Source organism: Bidens hawaiensis, unplaced genomic scaffold (genome assembly GCF_021521415.1).
Source record: "Bidens hawaiensis isolate Kalapana, Puna unplaced genomic scaffold, B.hawaiensis_p1.1 tig00038687_1, whole genome shotgun sequence".
NCBI classification, from domain to species: domain Eukaryota; kingdom Viridiplantae; phylum Streptophyta; class Magnoliopsida; order Asterales; family Asteraceae; genus Bidens; species Bidens hawaiensis.
Window position 1 is genome coordinate 88,907 of NW_027505575.1, and position 14,990 is coordinate 103,896.

The 14,990-nt window shown below is 33.6% G+C and overlaps 2 protein-coding genes across 2 annotated transcripts; both read right to left on the reverse strand.

The window, feature by feature from the left end:
• Positions 1-1,786: 1,786 nt before the first annotated feature.
• LOC143614051 (ATP-citrate synthase alpha chain protein 1-like) lies at positions 1,787-4,810 on the reverse strand. Its single transcript, XM_077087598.1, has 11 exons — positions 4,680-4,810; positions 4,403-4,579; positions 3,684-3,845; positions 3,524-3,604; positions 3,324-3,375; positions 3,104-3,218; positions 2,623-2,704; positions 2,355-2,552; positions 2,155-2,271; positions 1,961-2,077; positions 1,787-1,870 (listed from the first exon to the last, which is right to left on the reverse strand). Exons 1-11 carry the CDS (start codon positions 4,776-4,778, stop codon positions 1,799-1,801), a joined length of 1,272 nt encoding a protein of 423 aa, XP_076943713.1. The 5' UTR covers positions 4,779-4,810; the 3' UTR covers positions 1,787-1,798.
• A 5,583-nt stretch (positions 4,811-10,393) lies between these two features.
• LOC143614045 (uncharacterized) lies at positions 10,394-12,482 on the reverse strand. The gene is made up of 9 exons (XM_077087596.1): positions 12,150-12,482; positions 12,025-12,058; positions 11,822-11,941; positions 11,668-11,757; positions 11,508-11,573; positions 11,324-11,415; positions 11,184-11,231; positions 10,798-10,924; positions 10,394-10,540 (listed from the first exon to the last, which is right to left on the reverse strand). Exons 1-8 carry the CDS (start codon positions 12,467-12,469, stop codon positions 10,831-10,833), a joined length of 864 nt encoding a protein of 287 aa, XP_076943711.1. The 5' UTR covers positions 12,470-12,482; the 3' UTR covers positions 10,394-10,540; positions 10,798-10,830.
• Between the last annotated feature and the right edge of the window lie 2,508 nt (positions 12,483-14,990).

Genomic DNA, 14,990 nt, shown 5'->3' on the forward strand with positions numbered 1-14,990 from the left:
ATAATTAAAGAATACAAAATAACATGAAATATTCAATAAAGGTTATCGATTGAGTCTTATTTTTTTATCTATTTTAGTTGGTATTGATCACACGCTTCGGCTTTCGTGACGCGTTCGGTTGTTGCATTCTTCAACGCTTTCGAGCTTCTTTTATTACCTTATTCATAAGGTGAGTTTTTCACCACCCCTTTTTAATGTTTTAATGTTTTGGGGTAGCATGTGTATCCTTATAAAGATTCAAGTATTATTTCTTCTATTACAAAACTATAATTTGTATATGAACTTGTGTGTTACTTGTATTACTTGCACGAATATTACTTGCACGATTGGGAAGCCTCATTAAGTATGATCATACGCCCCCCTTTGCACTCCGGCCCATTTGTATCGAGTGGAAAAAGGGCCTCATTATCCAAGTACGTTGGTTGTTACCAATTGGAAAGGACCTTACTTGCGCGATTATTGGTTGTACCAACTGGAAAGGACTTACTTGCTCGTTTACCACATGTCTATGAATTGTATGGTTTTTATGTACGTATTTAAACTGTGAAAACTCACCAGCTATATTTATAGCTGACCATATTTTATACATATGTTACAGGTACCGTGATTAGAGGTTGAAGTATTGTAGACACTTAAATTACTTAGGGTATTTCAATAAAAGAACTATTGTTATGGTTATGTTTTGGTTTGAACTTGTATTGTTACTTTCGAACTTGTGTTACTTGGCTTATTAAATAAATTAATGTTATTATGGTCACTTAATAGTGCCACGTGTGTTTGAGCAATCTGTACGTCACACTCAGGCGTTTCCGCTTAAGCCGGGGTGTTACACACCCGTAGGAACATGTTGGTAACTGCCCATCAACTGTAACTTCCCCCAACTACACCAGTGGTGCCAAGCTAAACTTTAAAAAAAAAATAAAGGAGACTCATAGTGAGCCAGTGGCAGGAGAATATGCGGAGTGCAATTTCAAAGTGCACCACATCGTGTCAATCGTCCATGTCACGCGTGGGCATGTGCAAGTGGGTGAGGGTGCTTTACAATATTTAGGGTCCCACTTATATACCACTTCAAGGTTCCACCTCCTATGTGGGACAAGTTCCCACACATTTCATCATAGCTTTTTTTATTTCAAACAAAGTATTTTTAGCATCGATATTTTCAATCATCGCAACTTATTAGAGACAGTTTGGTTCAGTGCGAAGCTCTCAAATAGTGAAACCCAGGTCCAATAAATAAATAAATAAATATAATTACCCGTAATTTTGAGATTTCGATTTTCACTAGCTTTTCAACATAACATTTATAATCAACCCATTGCCACCATTATGTGCATCGGATATCAACCATTGTTGCCATTGCGGCATTGGATATCCCGAAGATGAATTGCTATCAAGGAGAATGTCTTTAACTTATTCACAGTTTTAACATTAAACAGGACGAAAAGTAACAGTAAGTCATAGTGTAAATTCACATATTCAAACACTACCATACACGTAAATTTATATCAAGGTGAAATCATATTCAAATAAAAAAACTTATCTAAGAGTGTAAATACACATATGACTTTAACACAAATTTACATGTGAAATAATGTTAATTGTATTAGTAAATTCACAAGTGAATCAACATAAAGTCACACGACTTATGAAATTATACTGAATTTCAATCATATTGCAAGTGTATCATTACTCATTAAACCAACAAATACAAACCATAATAGTTTTCAGTTGCAACATTCTTATCAACCTCTCATCTGAAACTTAAACCTTACAATGAAACATAAGCCCACCAAATCTAAGCACCAACCATGATGCATTCAATTGCTTGTTTGCATATCCCAGTCATTGTTGCCTCTGGCCCATACACCTAAGACCCAAACCATAGTAAAATGACCAATTCACCCTTGAAAATGTTTAAAAATGAAACAAATGCTAGGAGAAACAATGTCTAGTATACCTCAATAGGGATCACAATCTCAGCCCCGAGTGCGCGCATTCTCTCAAGCCCTCTTTGGTAATTTGGACCTCCTCGTCGCACATAAATATGCATGTTCGCAGCTTTCAACTTCGACTCCTACATAAATTTTTATCAAGATTAACACCAAAAAAGACATTTTTACCCTTTCTGTTGCAAATGATCAAACAAATTACCTTCTCTTTCATCGCGCGAATGATGCCATTAAAAGTACCTGCCACGTCAGTAAAATTCGCAATCCCACCACCAACCACAAGCGCCCTCTTTTGACCGTCTGGATCAGCAGTCGCACACTGAAACATAAAATGTTAAATTTTATAAAAGTGGGACCCTCAAAGCCAGCTTAAATCATAATATTAAAGAATGAGTCACTAACATCTATGACAACTCTAGCATATTGCAAAACTTCTTCTTCATTAGGTGCACCACTATATTCGGCATAATTTCCAAGCTCCGAAGCATAACCTAAATCTCCAACTGTATCTGCATAGATGACACTAGCACCACCACCAGCAACCATGGTCCAAATCCGTCCTTTCGGGTTAAGAATCGTGAACTTCAAAGATGCACTCGTCTGCAAGGATTCAAAATAAAAAATTTAAAATATATAATTCCATAAAAGTGGTATATATACTTATATGCACCTTCTCATCAAGTCCATGGATGAAGCTTTCAGTAGGAGTCATAACTCTTCCAAATGGCATTGGGAACTCAATACCGCCCCACCTGCGAAATAATAACATCTTTTAAGTTTGGTTAATAGTTAATAGAGTCTAGTGCTGTTTTGATCACTTTTTAAAATTTTTCATCATAAACACATCATGATTTCCAAAACTCGACATTTTAATGCAGGTTACTGACGTCATCCATGTCTGCTCTTAACTTTTTTATTAATGACCAAAATACCCCTAGTATTAAAATGAAAAACCCTTAAAAATATCTAGTTAACAGGGGTATTTTGGTCATTTTACTAAAAGTTAACTGCAGTCTTCAGACATGGATGGCGTTAGTAATTCGGATTGAAAAAGTGAGTTTTGGAAACCACGATGTGTTTTCGGCGAAAAATCAAATAAGTGATTAAATTAGCAAATCTCTAGTTAATAATAAGAAATTAAGATGGTGTACTTTTTGAAGTTTTTGAAAGCAGCAGTGTCGTCAAGCTCGCCTCTCATATCAAGAGGATAAGGCTTTCCATCAACCAGAGTGAACGGATTCATTTCCAAGAACGTGAAGTCGAGATCTATATGCAAAAAATAAAAAATAAAAAAAAATAACATGACTATAAAAACTTAAAAGTGGCTTTTGGCTAGATTTCTGAATGTTTGCATATGTGACAAGATTTTACCTAGGAATAAGGAATATATGTGTGTGATGAACTCCTCAATTACAGATTTGTACTGCATAAGAAAGAAGTGATCATTAGAGATTCAATATGCATAATATTATTACAACGTTTCTAAAATCGTTTTAGAAGGTTGTATGCATTCAATACTGACTTTCGTAAACTTTAAGTCGACATAACCCGTTGAGAACTAATAATCTCACCTCTAACGAGAGCGTAGCAACAAGTGGAGCACATAGGTCTTGATTCAACACTACCCCTGTGGGTAAAAAGATTGTCTTGACCTGAAAATCCAGGGGTAAAATCGTAATTTTACAAATCCGATCGAAAAAATAGATAGAAAAATTGGAACTAAATATGTACCTTGTCCCAATTCTCTTCGATATCGATTCCTCCACATTCTGAAAAGCTAATGCTACATCCTAACCGCTCTGATACAATGTTGATATAAAACTCTTCATTGTGTGGAACAAATGGCTCAACAATGAATGTGGTTGTCGGTCCTTTGCATCCTCCCATCACAACCTATCAAATCGAAAAAGTTTTAACCACCACATTTTGCATACCAACATAAAGTTGTAACAATTTACCTAGGGGTGGCAAATGTGACCCATTGGGTTGAATGAGTTGTAATAAAATGTATATAATGGCTCAGAATGGAAAAAGAAAATGATTGAAACAGGCTGACTTTTTTTTTTAATGGAACGAGAAAAATGGAGAAAACTGTTTAGTTCTTTTACTTTTTTTAGTTTTTGATTTATATTTCGAGATATGATTTTTTAATTATTTTTTTTTGAGTATTTTAATGAGGGTTTTTGAAATCTCAATCCATTTTGACCCATTTCAAAAACCCCTCATTAAAAAAATTAAAAAATCATAACTTGAAATATAAATCAAAAACTAAAAAAGTAAAAAAACTAAAAAGGTTCATCCGTTTTTCTCGTTCCGTTAAAAAAATTGTCAACCCGTTATGACCCGTTTCAATCCTTTTCTTTTTTTAGTTTGACCCATTCTGACCCATTATATACATTTTATTACAACCCATTCAACCCATGGGTCACATTTGCCACCCCTAAATTTACCTCTTTGCCAAGTCGTTCGTTAACGAATTCAGCAACTTGAGCCAAATCAAGATTTAAGGCAACAAGTCCACTCTTGCCACGCTTTCCAAACAACATGTCCGGTTTCACAACCAGTTTGGATGAAGCTAACCATGGTTCTGTTTGTGCCAGCTTGTCAAAGTCGGTTGATTCGGTAATCTAATACACCAAAAATATTACTGATCAATTAACTATCAAGTAATTGTTTATGTTTTAACATTAAACATACATTAACTCTCAAATTTATAACTATTTTCACCTGTGCTGATTTTATTGGCAATTCATAACCAGATATTCTCTTGAAATGCTCCTTCAGCAATCTCTTCGAATCGTACTCTCGGATCTTCTTTCGCGCCATTTTCGTTCCTCTAAACACAAAAAAAAAACACAACAGATATTAAGTCAGATTCACATTACTAGAATCATCAGATAATATATAATTATATAATGAAGTAAAGATTGATTAAATTTGAAACATACTGGTGGCAGATGATGGTGTTGTTGCTTGAAAGATACGATGCAACCGACAGTGGAGAGTGTTGAACGAACGCCTGCGAATTTATGCTTGTAGTTGGTGGGGTTCTTGATTTAATATTCGGTTATACTTTTTATTTTTTTAATAAAGTTGGGTATTTATTTTAGCGGGAAGAAAGTAATCTAGATGGTAGTTTGATGATCCCTACCGGCTAACGGACACCTCAAATTCGGGTAAAACTTTGTATCATATGGTTATTTATAGAATATTAATTAATAGAAACAAATGGCAAGCTCTTGGTTTGTTCAACTAGAATTGTTTATATGTATTAAGATTCTGCTTTAGAATTTAGTTTCTTTAAAAAGGAAATTAACTTTTAAGTTATTAGTTTTTTTTATATGGATGACAAATATGATTTTGATTTCGGAGACTCCAACTAATACATAAGATTTTAATTATGTATTTTTAATTTATGACATGGCATAATTTCGAGTTGAACCCATGGAGATGATACTTACGGATTTAATGTTGAAACTGTCAACATCCAAAGCTGAAGTTTCGGTCACAAGTTTTACAAGTCAAATTAGTCATGTTTATTTATCTTTTATCACATGTTTATTTCTGTTACTAGTGGTTAGTTATTTCCTGTTTTCATGGTAGTATGAGTCATGGCTTAGTGCCATAGTGGTAGTTTCTTTATTTCTAGTACTTATATTCTCAGTTTGTACGTTGATTATTAGTTCAGTTTTTCATCAATACAAAAAGCTTTCACAGCAATTCGTTCTTGTGTTCTTTTGTGTAAACAACCTGCAACTAGTTTCCTTGCTTTGGTTCATCACTTAATTCAACATTTAAATGAACCGAATAGAGAGGAATGACTGAATGAGCCTTTGTTTATGTTCGTTCGCTAAATGTACATCAGATAAAAGACAGTCAATGTACATATAACCAAACCTAACCTCTTGCTCCTATTCGCTCATCATGGAAAGATTTTTGTCCGTCTTCAATTGTTAATTTCATAAAAGAACATATAGTAATTTGAAAAATATAAATCAGCATTCCTAAATGCAAGCATTAGACATAATCATCCAAAAAGAACACCAAGTTAATTACTTGAAATGGAGTGTCATGCCTAAAGTAAGGAGATTCTAAATATTTATGAAGATTTATTAGAGGTGTAATTGAGTAAGGAGAATGATAGAGGAAAAAAAAGAAAATGTTTTGATTGGTTGATGCTCTCTCTCCCTCACTTCGGCTTTGGTAACCCGATCTCTCCATGGAGAATGGCAATGATGGTGGTGTACCCAATCAGGTTTTGTTTACCTCAACCAATACCACCCCGAACACCCTTATAATATTTCCAAAAAGTTTGTGTCCTATGTTATAACTAAAACTAAATGCCTATTTTATGTCAAAGTTAAAAACATGAGTATCATGTTTTTAAAAAGTGAAGAAACACTAAATTAACTCTAGGTAGGTTTAGCTTAATATCTCAACCGGGAAAGGATAATCACTAATCTAACCCTAGGTGGGCTTAGCTTAGGATTCCAAAAGGGAGTAACTAGGGACTAGTCGATATGAATTCCGACGACCTTAACCTGAAAAACCGAACACTGTGAGCTCGTTAAGGAAAGGGGAATAGGGGGGCTTCTTGTAACCACACTCCGGAGTGAGAATCAATATAGTAAATGATGAGTAAATTCTTAGAGAGAATAAGGTTGCCGATCCCTTTACCGTTGGTTCTCTTCCAGCATTTATATCTGGAAGGAAGGCAAAGGATTGGGCCAGCTGTCCCACTCAATGGAACCTTCTAATCTTATGGCTGAGCATGATAATGATTCCTGATTGGTTGAACAGCTGGCGTACAGAGATGCAGTAGGCATGTACAACATTGGCCTTCTATGATTGGCCCATCGTTCAGTCGTGGGCTTATGGGGATCTCAACTTGTGATTGGTTTTTCCCTTCCCTGTCACGTGGTGTCCTGCCTTTTAAGCACAAGATATCTTCCGCTGAACTCTTTGAGTTAATAAGGATGAAGTATTTCTTTCGCGGAGGATATATCTCTCTTTGCGAGAGATATTCCGCATCTGCGGACGATTATTTTTGCCTTGATAGTAGAGTACTTCTTCCGCGGAGGTTATATCTTTTCGGCAGAAGGCCCTCCGCTTCCGTGTAAGGTTGACTTAGTATTATCTCGTGAGTTATTTAGTACCCTACTTCCAAAAAAAACTATACATATTATTGGTTTTACATCAAAAGTTAATAAGATATTATGAGACGTGGCTTGTTACCTATTTGCATATATGTAGATATAATAATTATGGAATATCCAAGATTAAGTTGTTACTAAAATAAAATTTCTCTCTCATTATTAGATATTAATTTTATAAATATGTTGCTTTATAATATTTTCTTGGAATTACCTTGCAAACACACACGTAGCATAACTAATGCAATGACTGATCGAAAGTCAAGAAAAGGTTACATCATACAAATTTTGCATTACCCCTCGTATTCGACTTTCTTTTACAGTGTTAATAATCGGATAGAGATCTTAAATCATGAATTCAAAACACGTGACCTTTATTATATGTTATATTTTAGAAAATTGTTGTCTTCGATTAATATAAGGTTTTAATCCTCCCTTTAGTCAATATATGCTAGTAAATAGTCGTGTACTTTGTTTGAGGTTGTGACCTAGGTCTCAGAATTTTGTGAACCCAAAACGGCAAAACGCAATTGTGGTTTTTACATACTTAAAAGATTTTGATGACAATTACCGGCTAAATAAAAGTTTTTTTTTCAGTTGCAAAAAAGTTAATGAATGCTATTTCTATACATTAGAGGTGTACAAACGGGGTATTTTCATGAACTGGGTAGGAACCGGTTTCGGATATGGTCAACAAAAGTCAAAACTGGATTGGGTGGGAACCGGTTCCGGGTATTGTTAGGTATTTTACTGGGTTTTCCGGGGGTTTTTCAGGTTTCGGGTAGGGTAGGTCGGGTTTTGACCAGGTATTTTCGGTTTCGGTTCCAGGTACGTCTCCGGAGAGAAATCCTACAATAGGTTATACCCGCGGGTCGGGTACAAGTAGAAACCGGTTGCGAGTCAGATACACCGGGTCAGGTCCAAAGTTGATATTTTTGTGCGCCTCTACCATACAAATGTAAACATCATGCATACATGCATGTACCTCATCTAAGTTTCTTGAATATTCATACTTCATATAGTAAACAAATGGAGGAAGCAAGAGCAATATAGTCAACATTTAATAATTAAATTGTTTTTAATGGACTGAAAAATTTGATATTTTAACTAGCTTTAATGGCATATATGAACTTTTACTTATGCATTGGGTGTATATGAAATTCAAGAAGTTTTTAGGTTATATATGAAATTCTCTCATTATTTTAATCTTGTACAAATGAAACACTCGTAATAAATTAAAAATAAAAAGAAAAAGGGTATATAAAACATTCGTCCTTCTATGGTCTTGTTTACAGAAATTATCATTATTTTGGTCATTAAAAATAGTACCAATCGTCAAAGTTAAATCAAAACTTAAGGGAAAAAAAGACAATGAAGAAAAAAGAAAAGAAAATAATGAGTGGGTGAGTAAAACGTTTTAGGGATGGGACATGCTATGGTGGTGTGTCACGTTTTTTAGATATTACACTCAATGTTTTAAAAACCGGTACGTACCGGCCGGTTGAACCGGTTATACCGGATTTTCATAAGGCAACCGGTATTTAGAATCTGGTATTTTTAAGCGGTTTGCTAGAACATCGTACCGCCTGTTTTCTTAAAAATACCGGTTTAAACCGGCATACAGGTTTTAAATCCAAGAGATTTTTTATATTTTTTGTGGCCCATATTTTTTTAAATTGACTTTTAACATAGCAGATAAAATTGAAACGAGTAAACAAGGTAAACGATAATTCGTTAATCAACCAATTTTGTATATGCAAATCTTGTATTGGTTTATTTACATCTTCTGTAATAGACTAATTTCGTATACAAAATACAAAGTTTCTATCTGACTCGACCATTGTTCATGTGTGGTATTTGGTTCAAGTTTGATATTTAGAGCATGTTTGGGATTGGGTTTGAAAAATGCTTATTGGCTTATTGGTATTTTCAAAAAGCTAAAAAATTAAAATGTGTTTGGCAATTACAAAAAACTTTCTTCTTTAGATTTTTCAAAAGGTTGAAAAGCATTTTTCCAAAAGCCCCAAATCCTGCTATTTTGAAAAAACCAATAAGCATTTTTCAAACTCAATCCCAAACATGCCCTTATTAATGTATTTTTGGGTTATTATTTGAGTTGAACTTGTATTTATGCGAAATTATATGGTAAATTACTCATCCCGGTTGAACCTCCCGGTACATTTCGGTTCAACCGGTTGTACCATTTTTAAATTAAATCCGGTACAAGTAAAATACCGGTTTTTAAAACATTGATTACACTCACCAACTCACTTCTAAGTTATAACTATTTCTTACTTGAAATCTTCCATTTAAAAACGAGGCAACAAACATTCCAGAGGTTATGTGAAACCCTATAAGGACTAATTGTTTCATAAACTTTTTTCTTTAATCTATATCAAGTTTTTCGTTTACGAAAGATTAAAACAATATATTGATCTGCAAAAGATTTCAATATTTCATGTTTCTCAGTTCTACAGTATGAAATATTTGCAATGGCGCTCTCAAAATGAAGAAGACGTTTAATGAGAAACAACGATGTTGGGCATCCATGAAAAAGAAACATGACATTATTCTTTCTTTTAATTTTGATTTGCCATATTAAACTCGACTCATATACTTATTTAAAATCTATTCCTCGTGATGTCTTGGGTTTATTTTTTCACTAGGTAGAATGCACTACATAGTATGATAAAAAAAGAAAAATAGCATAAGTAAAAAGCAATGGAGTGAATATGGTAAGACTACTCAAATTCTTCCCATATGATGATCAATATTTTTTAATATTTCATTTATCAATAATTTGATTTGCTCCGATAACTTGCACTCATTAACTATTTAAAAAATCTACATATACAGTTGTGTTTACTTCTTTTCTTTGTCAACATTTTGATATATGGTATCAAGTGATAGAGGTGTACAAAACCAGTTTTTTTTTGGTCAAACCGAACCGGTTTGGTCAAATCATGGTCAAAACCAGTTTGACTCAAAACCAGTTTGGTTTAGAAAACGGTTTAGGAGCATGAAAGTTCGAACTAGTTCAAACGAATCGTTTCAGTTTAAAATCGGTTTAAAACGGTTTTTTTTTCTGAAATCGGTCTAGTTTTAAAACCGATTTACTAGTTTAGAAGGGGAACCAGTGATAGAACCGGCGGGCTGGGTCGGTTAGGGACCCAATTTGGCTTAAATCGGATTTTTTTGTACATCTCTATCAAGTAGCATGTTAAAGATTTTTGTAACCCATGTAAAGGTAAATTTTCTTGGACCGTCCACAGTAACAAAAGCCTTGTTTTTGGGCTCAAATTTGGTTATAAAATGGGCTGGTCTAGCTAATTTAGATGGTTATTAAATGGACAGATAAATTAATAGATAACATAATATCTCCACTTCTCTAGTCCTCTCATGATCCATCCCACATCCTAAAGTATGCTTCAACCTCTGTATTTATATAACAGAAAAAGTTAGTTATTAACTACACACATAATGTATAATAATAAATAGGGTTGGGATCAAATACTAATTAAATTAACGTGCTAACTGTGAGGATCATATATACAACATAGTGTAATTATGTAATTGCATCGTATATATAATTACACTACTTGATTCTAACAATTAGCACGCTAATTTAATCTTTACGTTAACTTTCCCCATAATAAATAATAATAGTATTATAGTAATAATAACATTTTAACCTTTAGGATCTTGTAACCAATTCCTCCATTTTGTTAAGAAAATCTTGACAATAAATGTTGCTTTCCTTTAATTATGAGTGCAAAGATGCCATATGCAGGGAGATGAATTAATCCAACTCCTAAATACCTGCAAATAATACATGTTTTATATTTGATGAATAGCAAGCATGCTCTTGTGACAGCACAACGACTGTCAAGTGGCAGCTAGCGGAATGGTTTCCCGAGAAACACCCAAGGCAAACTCAGAAGCCAGCGTGGACCTGGTTAAGACAGCATAGTCTAGCCAGAGTGGGGCAACGGGGCTCTCCAAATTGGAGTGTGGTGGCCTAAAGGCCCTAAACACATAAAAGAAAGTTGCCGTTCTATAAAAAAACATCGAAACATACCAAAGGGGAGCATATGGAGATGATAAATCAAGAAACTCATATGGCCACCTGCAATATCAAGAACAATGAAACTAAATATAATATAAGTTTTATATATCCATTTTTATTACGGATTTGGTTAAAACAAGATCTCATCTTACCACATTGATACGCACGCATGATATATCCACTGGAAAATGACATATATACACGTCCATATACCAAAATACGCCACACGAAAGAAAGGAAACCGCTGGTTAGAAAAAAGTCAATTTAGTCAAGTCAACAAGCATATAAAAATCTCAATCATGAACTTATAATATAATACCGAATAACAGAGCTTACAAGGCGATTCAGAGCTATATCAACAAGAAGGAAAATAGCATTGAAAGAATGCAAGCTAACATCAAACTGTAACGAAAAGACGAAAATACCTCTCAACATAATACAGAAAGAAATTGCAGAATTAAATCATTAATTTAAAGAACGAAAAAGAAAAACATACAAACTGTAACTTGTGGCCTGCAGGAGCAAGAAACGGACAGATTATAAACCAAAACACACTATCCGTGAGTCCAACAGCACCTGAGCATGTCTGTTTATTAAAACAGTGAGACACAATTTAACACCAAAAGAAACTTTATATTTAACAAACTTACCTGAAAAACTATTTGAAAAAAGTAGCCCCACGCACCCGCAGTCTTTTCATGATTGATATTATTATCGACAACTTCATTCCAATATTTGTAACATCCATAAATCGAGTGTAAAGATGCAAGCTTCATATAGTATACACAAAACACAAATTAAAATAAAATAACATTTAGAACATATGCATATAAGTATATAACTAATTTCATACCCCAAAATAGAAAGTGACCAAAGCAAATGTCCACCTGTTCATCACAAAAACATCCACAAAAAAATAAAAATAAAAAAAATAATGAACTTAAGATCATAAAGGGCTTAAAAGTTAAAATTACTTACTGCGTGTAAAAGAAAAGCGAATTAGGTTCATAAATAATCAAATTAGCAATCCACAACGCCAACATTACACCAAATGCAGCTAATCTGTAAACAAGCAGCCACGCGGGATGGACTGATTTCAAACAGGTCCTCCAAGTTTCATCCTCATACAAAATCCCGATGGGCTCCATGTCACGCTCATGGTTTCTTTTCTTTTTGTTGAATACTTCATATTTGATTATTAAGAATGCTGCTAACATCATAGCAATAACGACCCATAACGCACTGAGAAAAACCCTCCAGTTTAACCAGTAACTCGGGTCGGTTGTAGCATCAGCCATCAGCGGGTCCCAACTAACTCGATGCTCCTGTTTACAAAATATATTGTTTATATTAACTTGAAATTCATTTTACCAAATTGCGCAATGTTTGATTCGGGTATGACCGTATGAGTGTATTTCAAACCATAAAAAGTTGTGAAAATACGCTGATTAATCCCCAATTAATCGCTAGTCAGTAGTCCACTGACCAATCGCAAATTAATCACTATTTGGTCAAAATTGAAAATTTGTATATAAAATTTGGTGTGTGTGTGTAATGCATATTTGAAAAATTACATATAAAATTCCAACCCGGTTAATCGCTAGTCGGTACCCCACCACCTGATTTCTACAACATTGTTTAAAAATATATGGAATATGACTGTATAGCACAATTCAGTTACAAGCTAACACATGCACATTCATTTTGACTTTTGATAGTCAAAGACACAATTTTTAACTACAAATTCAAAACTGATTATTAAATAAATAATCTTGATAAAAATATTAAATTTAATACTCACTGTTCAATTTCTGAACTTAAGGTAACTAAGAAACATTAAAATTCAAATAATTAAATATATTTGTGAAGCTGAAATATTGAATTAGATTCAAGAGTCACCTGTTTAGTTGTTACAGATGGATTGTGGGTGTGATTGGTTTACTGAAACGGAGAGAAAGATGGGTTTAATAATAAGAAAGCAAGTGGAGGAAACCAGCCGCAAGTGCAGTCTATGGGTACCGGCCGAGTATTCGTTAGTGTTTTTGGCATGCTGCTGCTGTCAAAATGAAATGATTCTAATTCAATTGGCTGAATTTTATAATTGTTTTTTGAATATAAGTTCAATTTTAACTGAATAAAATCCCTATTTTGATCTCCATCTTTATATTTATTACTAGTTTGAGACCCGTATGCTATGTAGGTAGTTCTTGAAAATACAATATAATAATAATCGATATACAATAAACAATAAATTTATTAAACACTATTAATACACAATCGTTGTACAATAGTTTTTAAAACAGTTTTGAAGTAAAAGATTATTATAAATATCAAATATTTAAAAGAACAAATAGGAAGTAAATATTAAATTAACAAATTTTGAAGCATAAATATTAAGAATGGTAAATATTATTTTATTATTATAAATTTGTTAAAAATTGCGAGGTTTAATGTGGGAGTAACAGGTGGCAAAACTTGTAGCTTTTTTATTATAGATATAGATAGATAGACTATTATTTTTTTACTAGCTCTTCAACCCGTGTATTACACGTCGTGTATCAAATCGAGCTGAAATTTTAAAAGCTCGAGTTTGGCTCGTTTATAGATCAAGCCAACTCTGCTAACCTCGCTTTGTCCCGAGTTTAAGTACTAATTAAACATGTTACATTTTTAATTCAAGTTCAAGTAGTGATTAAGTGTAATATTCAAGTTCTCAAATTATAGAGAGGAAATATCTCTTAGGTTTGCTATTTAGGCGACGCGGGACGTGAATATATAAGGAGAAAAGAGAAAGAAACCTCCTCATTTGGGACAATGTGGATGGGTAAGTCACAAATGAAACAAAAGAGGATAAGAAGTAAGCAAAAAGAAAAGCGGCCGGAGCATGCAACCTCGCCTATGGCCGTGAAGGGACCTTACTAGGTCTTGAATCACTATTTTTGTGAAATGACTAACTCATGTAACACAACTAAAACAAAACATACAAGCATTTTTCGAATCTCACCCTTCTCATCTAATTCCGTATCAAGTATTTATGTGCTATTATAAATAATAAGATAATGTGTTGATGTCGGAGAAAGGTGATCAAATAACCGGAGAAGAACATGCCTGTTGCCACGTGGCCCAATCATTGTGATGGTGGGTATTGTAGAAGTCGACCATCACAATAGATAATGAACGGATGATGGACGATAGACTGAATGAGTTTTATACATTTATATATTCAATAAAAAAGTGATAATAGTCTTTAAAACTTAAAATAAAAATACATATTATTCTATTTCAACAACACTGAGCCCTAGGTTCAAATCTACGTAAGGTGATATGATAAAAAAAAATGTGTTAAAGTGGTTCATGCTTCAATAATCAATATATTCGTAAAATTTGAAACTTGATACCGTCAAAAATCATTTTCATGCCACTTGCATGTGTAAAAACAACGTAAAATACAAAAACACGTCAAATGAGTGATAGCTAGCGAAATGCAAGAAAAACTACAACCTTGCAAGAATGACAATTGTGGACAAAACAAACGTATACGGTTGTTCTTTTGCACCTATATATCTTCTCAAAACAATCCATTAATTTGTTTCATAACTTCATTAAAAGTAACAATAAAATTGCTTAAATTTTGAGTTTGGGTTAAAGATGTGGTTCTCAACTTCTCATCATCAAATACATGTTCATTCACATGAGCATTATAACTTGAGAGTCGATCACAATTAATTACCTATTAATTAAAATTTTTAAAAATATACAGTAGTTTTTGGTTATTTTCTTCTTTATTATTCTTGTTAAATGCAGATAATTTCCGACGAA

What these genes read in the sequence shown, in the direction of transcription:
- LOC143614051 (XM_077087598.1), bottom strand. Translation starts at nt 4,778, where the DNA reads ATGGCGCGAAAGAAGATCCGAGAGTACGATTCGAAGAGATTGCTGAAG. An exon ending in TTGCTACGCTCTCGTTAGAG is followed by an intron (nt 3,376 to 3,523) that starts GTGAGATTATTA and finishes TTTCTTATGCAG; the next exon opens with TACAAATCTGTAATTGAGGA. An exon ending in TCCATGGACTTGATGAGAAG is followed by an intron (nt 2,553 to 2,622) that starts GTGCATATAAGT and finishes GAATCCTTGCAG; the next exon opens with ACGAGTGCATCTTTGAAGTT.
- LOC143614045 (XM_077087596.1), bottom strand. Translation starts at nt 12,469, where the DNA reads ATGGCTGATGCTACAACCGACCCGAGTTACTGGTTAAACTGGAGGGTT. An exon ending in TTTTTCAAATAGTTTTTCAG is followed by an intron (nt 11,758 to 11,821) that starts GTAAGTTTGTTA and finishes TTTAATAAACAG; the next exon opens with ACATGCTCAGGTGCTGTTGG. An exon ending in CAGGCCACAAGTTACAGTTT is followed by an intron (nt 11,574 to 11,667) that starts GTATGTTTTTCT and finishes TTTTCGTTACAG; the next exon opens with TTTGATGTTAGCTTGCATTC.